At 38.4% G+C, this 14,724-nt stretch overlaps 1 protein-coding gene across 1 annotated transcript in view; it reads left to right on the forward strand.

The window, feature by feature from the left end:
* The first annotated feature begins 1,092 nt into the window (after positions 1-1,092).
* The window catches only part of LOC113105748 (chondroitin sulfate synthase 1-like), a 57,167-nt gene continuing 43,535 nt past the window's right edge, over positions 1,093-14,724 (forward strand). Inside the window, exons 1-2 of the mRNA XM_026267016.1 lie at positions 1,093-1,812; positions 4,747-5,242. Of these exons, the coding sequence (XP_026122801.1) occupies positions 1,502-1,812; positions 4,747-5,242 (807 nt within the window). The 5' untranslated portion in view covers positions 1,093-1,501. The remainder of the gene's footprint in view (positions 1,813-4,746; positions 5,243-14,724) is intronic.

The following is a 14,724-nucleotide window of genomic DNA, read 5'->3' on the forward strand; positions in this document are numbered from 1 at the left end:
TATGCATTTTTGTGCCGAATTATTTTACAAAAACCTTTAAATATTATTGTATTTGGATTGTTCTACTACATGTTTTTAGCATTACCTCCATGCATACTCTGCATAATAAAGTGTGGGATTATTTTCATCTGTTTTATACAGTAGGTTTCCAAAATTTAACTGCTGTTTGACAATTTTGAGCATGTGGTAGTTTATTGAAGTTGTTTGTAAAGCCATTGCTGCCAGTCATTAGATTTTTAGCCTTGCATGTACATTGTTGATCTAAATGCCAACTAGGATCTAGGTGTATTTATACACGGTGCAAGGTACGACGGGGAAACAACGTCGTGTTATCAACGCTGATTAACTTTTCAAAATCAACACCTCATTCAGCTTTCATCCCAGGGCTGCAGCACGACCCTAATTCACCCATCATGCAGGTAAGACGGTGAAACAGCGTCGCGATTTCAACGGTGAATCCACGTCGTGATTTCAACGTTGATCCAATTTGCAAAATCGAAAGGTTATTCAACGTTGATTCAACGTCGGGATTTCAACAGTGAATCAGCGTTGTGATTTCAACCGTACATCAACGTCACGATTTCAACGGTGAATCAACGTCGTGATTTCAACGTTGATCCAATTTGCAAAATCGAAAGGTTTTTCAACGTTGATTCAACCATGGTACCTGACGTTGTTTCAACGTTGAATCAACGTTGAAATGCCGGCTGGGTTAGCTCTCTTCAGAAGTAAATGTGCATCATCACCATCAGCGTTTTACTCCGACTTAAATCTAGTTTTTAAAAGTAAACTTCTCTGAAGTTCTTTTCTAAGTCTGTAAAAACTAATAGAAAAGTGGCTTCTGGTTTTACAGATGTATTTTTTAAAATACATAATACGATTTATTAAACCAAATTCACAATATTTCCCCCCAAAATAAATAAAACTGATTACAGTTTCATGGTGAATCATATAAAATTAGTTTCAGTTCTCGTGAAAAAAGACGCAAAGCTTTTCCCATGCATGAAACGTCATCAGCCAACTGTGCGCAGTCACTCCGCTCGGCCAATCAACGACGAGCTACGGCGCCTCGAGCGTGTCAAAAACCCTAGACGTTTAAGCCGCGTCGCCGCAGACGCGTTTCAGGCACTTGCGCTCACTCACAATGGCGAGATAGTCGCGAGAACGAGGATGCAGCTGCACTTCTCGAGACAGTAGACCGTTAATTTTCTCTGATTTATCACCGATTCAGGCCCGAAGCGAAGGAGATACGTTCACGAAGCCGATCGTGGCTCGCGAGGAGAGGATAGTCGGCGATTAGATGGCAGTGGCTGGTGATCTACGAGGATTGGAGCGCTGCAACGTAGTCAGCAGCGGCGGTAAACGGTGATCAGCGGTGACCATGCTCGGACCCAAACCCAGCGTTCTGGACGGGACTGCAGCAGCGGGTGGCGTTTAAAAAAACCGAAGGCGTGAAGACATTAAAGACCCGAGCGAACCGGAGGTGTGAGCGTACGCTGAAATGGCAGGCAGAAGCCGCAGGTCGTGGTTCAGCGTGCTGCTGGGGCTGGTGGTCGGGTTCACACTGGCGTCCAGGCTCATCCTGCCCCGGGCCACCGAGCTGAAGAAAGCGGGTCACAAGCGGCGGGCGAGCGGTGGAGGCACGGGCGGCTGCGGAGGAGGAGCGGGGATGATGATGATGAAGAAGGAGTACGGAGGGGCGCTGATGCTCAGCACGGAGAAGCCCGCGGCGCCCCGGTCCAGCAGTTTCCTGTTCGTGGGCGTCATGACCGCGCAGAAGTACCTCAACAACCGCGCCGTGGCAGCGTACAGGTAATTCAACGCGTCTGCGTACGAAAAATCGCCATGGTAACCGTTCTTTAAGCCCCAAAACGAGTTACGACGTAATAGTTACGGTGCTTGTTTCCACTGATTCGAAGTAGAAGTAACCATTATATTCTTGTTTTTAGAAATGTTTTATTTCCTTCTTTTAGACGGCATTAACGTTATTTGTATATAAAAAAAAAAGTGTATGTGCAGGCGTGGAAAATATTCGTCGGTGTACGATAAATCACCATGGAAACCGCAGTTTCTGCCGAAATGTCAGTTAGTTTTTACTTCTGTAAAGTAGAAATAATCGAATACGAGCTCTTCTTTAAAATTAATGTTGGGAACAAAAGCCAGTTTTATCGTCATAGCCACTTCTGGCATAGAATATTGAGAAGTCAGGGATAGATATTTTATTTAAACTTTTTTTAAACTTTGATAAATTTATTAGTGTATTATTAATATTGTATATATGTGTGTGTGTGTGTAGGTGGGGAAAATATTCATAATTCTATATAGGAGAAATCACCATGGATTTGTACTTCTGTAAATTAAAAATAATTTAATACGTTATTTAAAAATAAAAACTATTTTTTTTTAAATAGTGTTAACAGTTATTTTATGGTTATTTGATGGAGGCAGTGGATATATTGGTAAATAATGGTAAGGATGGAGAAAGACCAAGATTATGCTGAATCATTTTATTTCTGCTGTTTAATTAGCATTATTATTAAACCGATTAATGTACATACAATTATCATGGTAGCCATCATTTCCTCCGAAGTGTCATTGTTTGGTAGTTTTGCTTCTGTAGTTGTTATAATTTCATACATGGTGTTTTCCAAACTAGGAAGAGAAAACCGGGTTATGCTGAATCATTTTAAATCAGCTTTATTTCCTCTTTTGGGGTTTATAGAATAGAACAATCACCATGATTACTGTAGTTTCTGCCAAGATGTTACAGTAACTACATGATGTTAGTTCTGTGAAGGCATAATAATTGAATATTAAATCTTCAAGTAGTATATGAAGCCTTCACGATCTTCCTCTCGTTTTTAGTGCCACTTATGAGTAATGCCAGTTTACCACATTACTATTATTTTTACAGGAATAGTATTTGTGTGGTACATTTGCAGAGACTGTGGTGGTTACCATTGCAATTTGCATAAGGATGGAGAGGACAGAGATGTGCTGAAGCAAGCGTTTATGTCATACGTTTAATCAGCAGTAATTCCTCGCCGGAGAGGTTTTTCGGGGTGAATTGCTGGGGTTGGCCTTGGTGGGAAAGCCATAGCATCATGGGAGTATTATGATGGCCGACTCTCTTGTTGCTGTATTTCCTACAGTTATAGTTCTGCACAGGAGCGTTTTGAAGATGTTCTCAAAGTATTGCAAAACCACATTACTTCCCCTGGTCTACTCTACAGTCTCCATTATTTATTACATTGTTTCATTTGTATATGTAAGCAAAGATGCATGCATATTTCATACAAGAAAATGAACAAGGTTGTCTTTCACACCAGATCTTGGCTGTTTTGAGTGCTAAATGTCAGACTGACACCATGGCTGCACTGCAGAAGTGTGCAAAAGGTTAACACGATATCTCCGGGTTCCCCTTTAGTTTGCAGAGAACAGGAAGTTGGGTTTTGTTCAAATTAGATGTTGGCAAGCAGAGTGGATATTATCTGAAGGAAAACAGTGCAGCTCTTCCACGTGCTGACATGTGGGACACTGAGTGTATTTCAGAGGCCCGTGATCGCTTGTCTGCAGTGTTAAATCATGTGAATCTCCTGAAGCTCTGCTGAATTTATTCAGCTGCTGGGAGCGTCCTCCTACAGGGTCATGACAGTATTTGGCATTTTATCCTCGTGTTGAGTGCTGCATTTAGTTGATCGGTTTTCTTTCCTCATGTTTATAGTGAATCAGCTTGGGTATTTTGTTTTTAAACCATCTGAGTCATCCTAATGCTACTCTCTGCTTAATCTTTTCATCAATCTGATAATAAACCTTCGTGTTATTTCTAATCGGAAGTCTTAAAGTGCTAATGTCAATAGCACTTAGCCTAGGTTTTTGTTTGCTTGTTTGTTTGTTTTTAAATGATCAATGCTGATATTTACAGTCCATAATTAGGGTTTTCTATATTTATATGGATTTCCGTATTTTCTGACCTGAAGTATGAGCAAATCTCGAGAATTGATTCACGGTGGCACTGTGTTCAGTTACACATGAGCAGCTCATGATCCAGTGTTTTCAGTGTCCCGGGACAGCTCGGTTTGCTTTTCTAAGCAAGCACTGTGAGTTTGGGTCCAATTTGGTAATGTGCCTTTGAAACCAACCATCTTTACAAACTTGCAATGAGATTTGTTTATAAATCTGTTCAGCAGAAGAGAACCTTTAACATCTCCCTACAGTTTCTCATCAAAATAAAAGCCCTAGTTTAATGTTTGAAAGCAAGACAGCCATAAATATTAGTATCATAATTGTATTATTATAACTTTTACAATACAGTAATATTATTGCAACAGTAATATATTTTTCCATTTCATAATAATAAAAAACAGATTATTTTAAATGATGATAATTGTATTATTATTATTATTATTATTTATTATTATTGTTGTTGTTCAGTCATATTGTTCTTGATGTGTACAGTGACCTTGAGTGATCTGGAAGACACCTTAAATAATGTGTTATTTTTATTGTTATATTCCGTTATATATTGTTATATTGTAATTTTATTTATATTTTCCTACACATGCCTGATGATACAATTTAATGATGATGTGAGAATTAGTACACAAACTATCTAAACATTTTACACAAAATTTAATATACCCAAAACTACTTCATAACTAACATCTAAGAACATGGTTTTTGGCATTGATAAGAGGGGTTTTATTATTATTACGGTGCTCACACACACATTTCTCTATTATGTAGGACCTGGGCCAAGACCATCCCGGGAAAAGTGGAGTTTTTCTCCAGCGAGGGTTCAGACACGACGATCCCCATCCCCATCGTGGCTCTGCAGAATGTGGATGACTCCTACCCTCCGCAGAAGAAGTCCTTCATGATGCTCAAGTACATGCATGACCATTACTTGGACCAGTTCGAGTGGTTCATGCGAGCCGACGATGACGTCTACATCAAAAGCGAGAAGCTGGAGAGCTTCCTAAGGAGTCTCAACAGCAGCGAGGCCATCTTCCTCGGGCAGACGGGCATGGGAGCCCGCGATGAACTGGGCAAGCTGGCCCTTGAGCCGGGCGAGAACTTCTGCATGGGTGGCCCTGGCGTGATCATGAGCCGCGGGGTGCTGCGCAGGATGGTACCCCACATCCGCCAGTGCCTGCAGGAGATGTACACCACCCACGAGGACGTGGAGGTGGGGCGCTGCGTGCGCAGATTCGCCGGTGTCCAATGTGTCTGGTCTTATGAGGTAAGAACGTGCAATACACCTGGATTCTAATTACAGGGTCAAACACTTTGATCACGTGACCGAGCAGGGTTCCATTTGCATAATTATTAGTGTCCTATATTTCCTTCAGCTCAGGCTCAACATTTCTAATGCATATTGTTTGAAATCAGCCTCTTCATTGAACTCCCAGGGCTGCAATTTTCGGGTACTGGAAATTATAGGTTGTAGTGAATCAGAAAAGTCCTGCGTTCTTTTCACCATCGAAACTCCCGGGCGGCTTTGATGCTTCAAAGGGTTTCGACGATACCTGACCAGGTATTACAGAGAGAGCCGGACAATAGTGGAGTGCTGCCTGTCTCTGCTGTCCAGGGATGAGGGGTCTAGATCAGCTGTTTTATCAGAGCCGGTATGGGGTGACTCATAGGAAATTAAGCTTTGGACGGTGACTTTTTTTGAAAGGGTGACCTCTCACCTTGGAGAGATGAGATGAGTCATTGTCTCTTCAATGGATGGAGTCCATAATCTGCTGTGACGGCCTCTTACTCCCCTTCTCTTTTTGTGAACATGAAAAGACTGAGAAATGCTTTCATTTGCATCCAGGTGAATCTCATGCACTGTCCAGATAACATGTCCGTTTAGATTTCACACAAAAACAAAAAATGTTTTTTTTATTTGTATTTTTTTTTTTACATAATTACAAATTTGACAACTTTCCAGATGATTCCAAGACCCAGTTCTTATTACCACGATGCTTTCATTTCGAACTTCTTTTGTGATTGTAGTAATTTTTGCTTTTTGTTAGATTCTTCACATTTTTCATCCATTTATTATTTTTTATTATTCAATTTTGTAACATGGTACAAAATTATAGGGAGGTCCCGTTAGTTAACATTAGGAACTGCAATAACTTACAATGAGCAGTACATTTGTTCCAGCGTTTATTGATCTTTGTTTACAACTGTTTATTGTTCATGGTCATGTTAGCTCAGGTTCATTAAAATGATAAATGATATTAACAAACAAACTTTTGATTTTAATAATGTCTCAGTAAATGTTGTTAATATTAACTGAGATAAATGTTTTCATTGTTAATTCATGTTAACTAATGCAGTTAAATAATTAATTTTAAATTAAATTGATGCATTTAGCAGATGCTTTTATCCAAAGCGACTTACATTGCATTCAAGCTAACAATTTTCTCCTGTCATGTGTTCCCTGGGATTCGAACCCCTAACCTTGCGCTTGCTAAGTGCAATGCTTTACCACTTGATCTACAGGAACACAATGTTAACAATGTTAAATAATGTTAAGTCTGTAACACAATATAAAATATATTAATTTATTATTTATATTTATTCATCTGCTACCATCAATTTCTCATTACTCCAAAAACCATTCCTTCTTATTACTGGAATGTGAAAAACCTGAAATATATATTTTTCTATAAATCTTTAAATTACAGTATTTTGGGTCTAATAGAGTAAAGCTACTGTTTTGCAGTATTGAAAATGTATTGAGATTGACTGTTACAAGTAAAATGATCAGGAGGCATCACAGATATGAGCCTAATTTGCTTTTTTTACCATGCAAAATGACATCATGCTCCTAAAATACAAATGGTCTTTATCATGCTGAAATATGATTTTCATTTTAGAGTGAAATGTGACCCGGGCATGTTGCTCCATCTACATCTCCAGGTGTTTACTATGGAAAAGTGAAAGGAAACTGATATTTAGTGCGGCTCTTTTATGTTTTATCTGGATTTCCTTATTTTTCTTTCAAATAGACGTTGGATTCAGTCCGATGACGTGAATCGGCTCTTTCCCATTTTCTGCTAGTTTTGAGTAAAGCACTTTGCATTTTTCTCCAACAACTCAAAAAAGTCTTTTGCGTATCGTTTAGTCTACCAAGACCATCCGTCATGGCGAGATTACCTTTTTTCCTTCTGCTCCCGATGAAGGAGCCACATTCGCGATCCGTCACCGTAAATGTGACATCGCTTTTCACAAATTTGCAAAATGGAAAAAGGAAAGGGGTGGAAAGTTATCAGAGGTGCTCCACGAGTCTTTTTTGGCTTGTGGAACCTCTGAGTCTTAAACAGTCTCCCCCGTGACTGGGGCCGCTGGGATTTTAATGTGCATTTGATGTGTGCTTTAATTACAGCCGTGCAGGATTAGTTAGAGACGGCACAGCTGGGCAACCTGCTATTAATGTTGGAGCGTTCAGCCTCTGGTTCTTTATGGACCTACTGCACTGCAAGTCTCGACGGGCCCCACGAGTGAAGTGACCTCAAAGACCTCACGGCTCAAATTGGCAGCCTGTTACTCCCCTAAATACTGATATTAAGCGTCTTTGTCTCTTTGGAGCTCCTCAGATGTGCATCTGTCTGTGCTGCCGCTCAACTTGTGTTTGTTTATGGCCAGAGCGCAAACAGTCTCATCTGAGCTCGGCTTTGGGCTCGCAGCTACTTGAGATGAGTCCTGTGCGCAATTTAAGTGGCTATAACAAAACGGACAGGTTTTCTCTGAATGCAGGTTTAGTTCTAATTTAACTGTAGAGTTACACAAATGGTTCCTTGGATTAAACCCGGGACTCGAGCCGTATCCAGAGGCCAGGATAATCACAGTGACGTGTGGGAGTTTTGCATGGACAGGCAGTCTTTTATCTAATCTTTTACAGAAGACTGATATCAAACCTTGGCAGTGCTCAGTGCCGGAGCTTGTCACCTGTGTCATATTAAAGCTGTCGATCTGGGATGCGTCCCACAGCTCCTCTGGTGTCTCTCACATGCTGACCTTGTCCTGCCCTCATCGCTGCCTTCCACATTTGAGTTTCTAAACATAACTGTTCTGTCTTTGCCACTCCTGCTGAAGTCTGCATTTGATGGGCAGTGTCTCTGGCGGGGAGTGACTGATGTAGACTGTTGTTTGGAGTCAAACATTTCGATATCAAACATCTTTATTCTGTCTCTTTTTGCTAAACATTTAATTGCTGCAGAATACCCTGAACACAAATCAGCCGGCTACTCAGACGTAAAAAAATGGCAGTTAAATGGCGGTTATTCTCTCACAATTCTGAATAAAAAAAAAAATTTGACAACTAAACAAAATCTCATGAAATTTATGAGTGGAATCAATGACTTTCATTACTGGATGAATCAGTGTTTTTGAATGAATCTCTTGAATGAATCAAAGACCCATACATTTTTAACAGCCCCTTTTCGCCACCTTAATAAAAGATACGCACACCGGAATTGATAGACGTATTGAAACTTTTATTTTTCAGCAAGTATCCGATTCTGGAATTGGAATTGATTTTCAACTCTCAACCCTAGATATACTATTCTTCCAAATTTTGGGATCCATAAGAATTTTTATTTTGATTTTTAGGCTTGCCATGGCTCAATTTTATTTTTTCAAAAATACAATAAATTATTATTATAATTATAATTAATCTCTCTCTCTCTCTCTTTTAAATATATATATTTATCAATAATTTTTTTTTAATAATAAATCTTATTATTCTTTTATTTATTAGACCCATTTTCTCTCTTTAATAATATACAAGTGTATTCAATTTTAACATACATTTTCTAAATAAAATTTTAAATGATAAAGTTGAATTGGAACATTTGAAATGATATATTATACTAAACTAATATACTATATTAAAGTTTCCATCTTTGTGCTTTTTAGTAAAGCCTAGAAAGTTGTTGTGTAACACACTCTCAGGGAAAGTCCTTAAAAATCCCTTTTCTGATGCATGTTATTGAGTGTAGACCCACTGAATGCAGAAGTGAAGGCGTCTTGTTCAGCAGAGCAGTTTGGCTAATCTTTACACCAATTATATTGTCACAGATGTTCTGTCTGAACGACGTGTGGGACTTCAACTCGCAAATTACAACCGAAATAAGAGCTGTCTTAGTTATTCCAAACAAATGTGCCAATTAGGAGCGTTGTAAAGTGGTAGTTTGTTCCATTGAAAATAGCGAACAGCCCTTGAGCAAGAACAATGCAAGATGCTCCTCGCTTGTTGCGTCGTAATGTCATTGTCTCAGTCATGTGACTAAGTGATCGCTCACATTCTGACTGATATTGACAAGCCGTTCTTCAGCCATTATTTAGTTGTCAGCCCATCTGTTTGCTCAGAAAACAGCCGTAAATGGCGACACAAAGAATGGAAGCTGAAAGCCAATATTGGGCTCCATACTTTTTCCATCTGCGCCCCTTGATTTATGACTCTATTGTCACTAAACTGTCAGTGCATTTATTTGGTCAGGTCATTGTCTTGCTGGAATAGATAGAGCCTCTCAGAATCATGCACATGAAGGCCAGGGACATTTTTACTGATCAAGTCACAAAAGCACAACTGTTTTCAATGTTGATAATCAGAAATGTTTCTTGAGCAGCAACTCGGCATATTTCTAAAGAATCATGGGACACTGAAGACTGGAGAAATGATCATCTCAGAAATAAAATGCATTTTAATATTATATTAAAAAAGAAACCAGCTATTTCAAGTTGTAATAATATATCACAATATTACTGTTTTTATCATATTTTTTTTATCAAAGAAATGCAGCCTCGGTGAGCAAAAGAGACTTCTTCCTAAAACATTACTGTAAATCTTACGGCCTTCAAACTTTTTAATCCTAGTTTGTACTAGTCTTTATTTTACACTGATTTCCCATTGTCTTAGTCTTTTCTCCTTTAGTTTACACAGTGTGTGTAACGGATATGTCTTGTCTGGCCTGCAGCCAAGCCCTCGAGTCATTTTGACATCTATCCTCATGTTGGCATAGTGCCGTTACTTTGTCTGCTTCCGGTTCCCATGTAATGATGATTGCATCTGTCTGTGAGTTTTCAATGACGGGCGCGCTCATGCATGATTCAGCTCCCTGTGCGAGCACGTATTTCCATGCATCCGTTGTGTCAGTGTGACCACAGATCTGTATCATAAAGGTCATAGACATTCACTGTGTTGCAATTTGGCCAGTTGCTTTGACAGTTGCTGTTAATGTTATGCAAACTGCATTTTGCTTTGGAAAAATTTTGGAGAGTTGAATTGTTTTGGCACAATTAATTGTTCACAGTAAGACCTTTTTTTTTAAAATGAGGTCTTTTTTTATGATGGTTCCTGTGATTGGGGAAAAATGCTTTTTAAGATATGCAGATACTCAAAATATTGAGTTGTGTCATATGGCTGAAGTATGTTGATAATTTAGTTTTCTCTGCTACTTCGTGATCCAGACCTCCGTTCTCTCACCTTCTCTATGTCACATAGTATGTCAATAAGACTTGGGTTTCTTTTTCTGCTCCGACATCCACAGGAAGTCAGCCTCCCACACACATATTCTGTTCTTTGAGCTCTTGACAAACAAATGCCTGTAGTCGCGTCTATTTCTTGCCACTCGGCGAAGCCCTGAATTATACTGCCGTGCAGTCCTGTATTTTGTGGCCATTTTCATGGAATCTTTTTTGGAGATCTATGTGAGATAGGTCATTATTGCGCTCCGTTATAGTGTTTTGAGGGTGCGCAGATATGTGAAGCTTTTCTCAAAAACTCCAATAGTTTGTGCCGGAACTTCACCGCAATGTTTGTCCACCATAATAAAACAATTTTTGGGTTATTGTGCATTTTCATGCATCACTGTGGCATCATAACAATGGATGGAATTTTGTTTTCCATTTATATTTTATCTGTTTTAAAATATAATTGCCGGTAGATGGCATATAATACAGCATAGACGCACTCCCAAAATATTCTGTTCACTTCTAAAGAAAGTAAGAAACATGGTATTTTAATGAACGAGACTCTCCCAGACTGCTCAGCAAAACTCTTGGCAAAAACAAAGTGATATTTTAATTCAGCAGGGATGCATTAAATTGATCAAAAATGAGACGTTTGTTACAACAGATTGCTTTGAACTTTCCATTCATCAAAGAATCCTGAAAAAAAATATCATGGTTTCTGTTGTGAACATTGATGATAATTAGAAATGTATCTTGAGCAGCAAATCAGCATATTAGATTGACTTCTGAAGGATCATGTGACACTGAAGACTTCAGGAAATTCAGCTTTGCATCACAGGAATAAATTCCATTTTATAATATATTACAATACAAAACCGTTATTTGAAACTGGGATTTTACTGTTTTTACTGTATTTTTTATTTATTAAATGCAGCCTTGGTGAGCTTGGTTTTTTTTTTTTTGTTTTTTTTGTTTTTTTTGCACAGCCCTACTGAATGGCTTATATATGTGCAATATTTAAAATGAGCCCTTACTAACTAAGTTTAATGCCACATTTATGTTAGAATGCATCTCATTCTTGTTTCTCTGGCGGTGCATCGGTCTCGTCATGAGCGCGCGGTCCGGAGCGCTGTGTGACTGATGCATCGGTTCAGTTCATTTTTACTCCAAATATATGAACTTACCGTTTTGAATACTTTATATTTAACGTGTTTATGTCCAATATTAGTGTTAAACTGCTGAACTTTAAATGAAATCTACTATTGATTTTCACTGTAGACTGATTTTGCAGAACATTTAGACTGATAACTTCCATGTGCAGATTAGGCAAATTTGTCCCTGGACACGTGATATATAGTCGGACACAACTGTCATATGAACTAGCTGTTTTAAATACAGTATTTTTATATTTAACTTTAGTTTATCAGTATGTTTGAAAGTATATATTTTTTAAATATTAGTGATTACATAGGCTCTCTCTCTCACACCTGCATGGTTTAAAACACCAAATAGTTCTGCTATGACGAACAAAATAGTCTCTCTCTTATCCCATTCATGCACGATAATATCGTGTATCAACGATCTCACGGGCTGAAGATAAGACGATTTGAAAAATGACCATATCGCTCAACACTAGTTTATACTAGTCTTTATTTTACACTGACAAGTCCTAAATGAATTAGAAATTGTTATGAAATAATGTTTATGCATACATTGAAATGTATTGCTCCAAATTGACCACTTATTTCAGTTTATAAAGCTAGATGTAGTTTGAAACACTTGATTGTTCATGTTTGGGTTGAAGCCCAGTTGACCTCGACAGCTCTCAAGTATTCGATCATATTAAACATTCCCAATGATCTGATGCTCTGAGCTTGATTCGATTAAAGTTACAACATTAACTATTCATAGCATAGTTTCTTCTTTAGCTCTGTTAGAGCATCACATGGCTTCACCGTTGCTCTTTTTTTCCAAATCGTGGCATTTATTTACGCTTTAATTAGGTTTTACAAGTTCTGATGCTATCTTTCCCCAGACATGGGTCCACACCGTCTGCAGCTTTCTTTACACATTTTTAATTTGTCCGTCTAACGAGTAGCAAATGAACGTGACATGTAGATCTTCACGTCCAGCAGACTGCCGTGTATGTGGCAAACCTCGTGTATTTTCAGACATCCTGTGGCCGCTGGACTCCTCTGTGTGTTATTCTGTTGCTCCTCGGCGCTCCCGAACAGGATGCTAAAATTATAGCTGCAATGAGCAAATAAACGTTTACTAGCTTCATTTAAAAAAATGCAAACAAACAAAGGACTAAAGGGTTTTGCTGGAGGTTGAAAGCCAGCGAGCTTGAAACGCTCCTTCTGTGGAGTAACAGCTGTTTGCGTACAGATACGATTGCACAAGTTATTGGCGATAATGTAGCGTGCTTTATCAGTCGCTTCAAGCGTATTCATAAACACAAAGAGCTTCCAAGTCTGTGTTGGCCCTTTGAGTGGACCGACTCCATATTGTTTTGCAATGTTTTGGTTGAGTCGTGTTGCGCTCATGGTTTGCTTATAGCTTTAAAGACTTCACTTTTTCAGTTTAGTTGTTTTAGTTCTTATTTAGATTGTTTTCATCTATTAAAACATTAGTCTGCCCCTTACTAAGATTTTTGATGGTCTAAAAAATAAAATAAATGGGGGAAAAAAAACTTAAGCTCAGGGTTGTTTTTTGTGGATTTTCCCATCCGTGGGATCATCATCATCATCATCATCATCATAATCATCATTCAGTTCTTTATCATTTCATTGTGAAACTGAATGAAGGGGTTTTTTCCACAAGCTCAGCAGCAGTGTCTCTGTTCTTCTCAGAATAGATCCATTAGTCATTGCTAATGTTACTCTCTCGTTCCGTTATCTTTCAAACACACGTTTTTTCTTTAGTAAGGCTTTTTTTGATTACAATAGTTTCTTGGAAGGAGACTGATGGATCAATTTAAAAATTCCCTTTTCCTTTCTTAATAAACTTTGCAAAGAATCTCATGTTTCTTATCTTTCATCAAAAAAAATAATTTGATCTGCTTTTGAAATGGCTTTAAGTAAATGACATTATGGTAAAAACTAATGCTGTGGAATATTATTGCAATTTAAAATAGGTTTTCTTTGAATATATTTTAAAATGTAATTTCTTTTTACGATGCAAAGCTGAATTTTCAGCATCATTACTCCAGTCTTCAGTGTCACATGGTATTTCAGAAATCAGTCTAATATGCTGATTACTTATTATTATCAATGCTGGATATACTGAATATTATTTTGTGGAAACTGGTGCTTTTTTTTAAATAGAATTCTTTGATTAATAGAAAGTTCAAAAGAACAGCATTTATGAGCGATTATAAATATTTAGTGTGGCTTGAGTGGAGTTCTTGTGGTTTTGGCATCATTTCCATGGCAACAGGCAGACATGCCAAAGCACAGCTAATGCGAGTGAAAGCTAACAGCATCTGTTTCCTCTGAGAGATGCTAACTTGCACCCAGGCTATCTTTATAAGTGCGCCTCTGTGTCTCTCGATGTTTTGCCCTCCGTGTTTTCATAGATAAAGCCCCCCGAACAAGAGTGTCTTTGTGGAATTGCCTCCAATCTATTTTTACCTCACCAATCTACTTGGCTTTAAACCACTGCTCTGATTCAGTTAGATTGAGGTGTGAGTCGGTGTGTTTTTTGTTCTTCAGCTGTTTCACGTGTGATCTTTGAGGGTAAAGTCATCTGGTAAGGCTGTAAAAAATGGCTTTTGTCTGCAAAGGGCAGTTTTTTTTGCACCTGAGGCAGACATATTGAGCTGAAGAGACTCATACTTCACTTTGATTGGACACCTGGAGGAATGAGTACTGTGCCTCATTTCTTTGGTACGGTTGTTTAGCATTTTAAGGTGTTTTTTTCCCCCCCTTTTTATCCTTCCCATTCCTTTCTACTTGTATTGGTACATACAAGTGTTAATGGAATACAAAAATTCAGTAGTTGATGCAAATCAATTAAGTCGATTTAATAATCTGGGTGTGTTATTTAGGTTAAGCATAAATTTATTATCTTTTTGTGGAAAAATAGCACAGTTTAATGAATAGTTCACCTGAACCTTTGCTAAAAATGAAATTTAGTGTTACATCACTTGCTCACCAATGGATCCTGAATGGGTGCCGTCAGAATGAGAGTCCAAACCGCTGATAAAACATCACAATAATCCACACCTCTCCAGTCCATCATTTAACATAT

The sequence above is a fragment of the Carassius auratus genome, chromosome 7, assembly GCF_003368295.1.
Source record: "Carassius auratus strain Wakin chromosome 7, ASM336829v1, whole genome shotgun sequence".
Taxonomy (NCBI): Eukaryota; Metazoa; Chordata; class Actinopteri; order Cypriniformes; family Cyprinidae; genus Carassius; species Carassius auratus.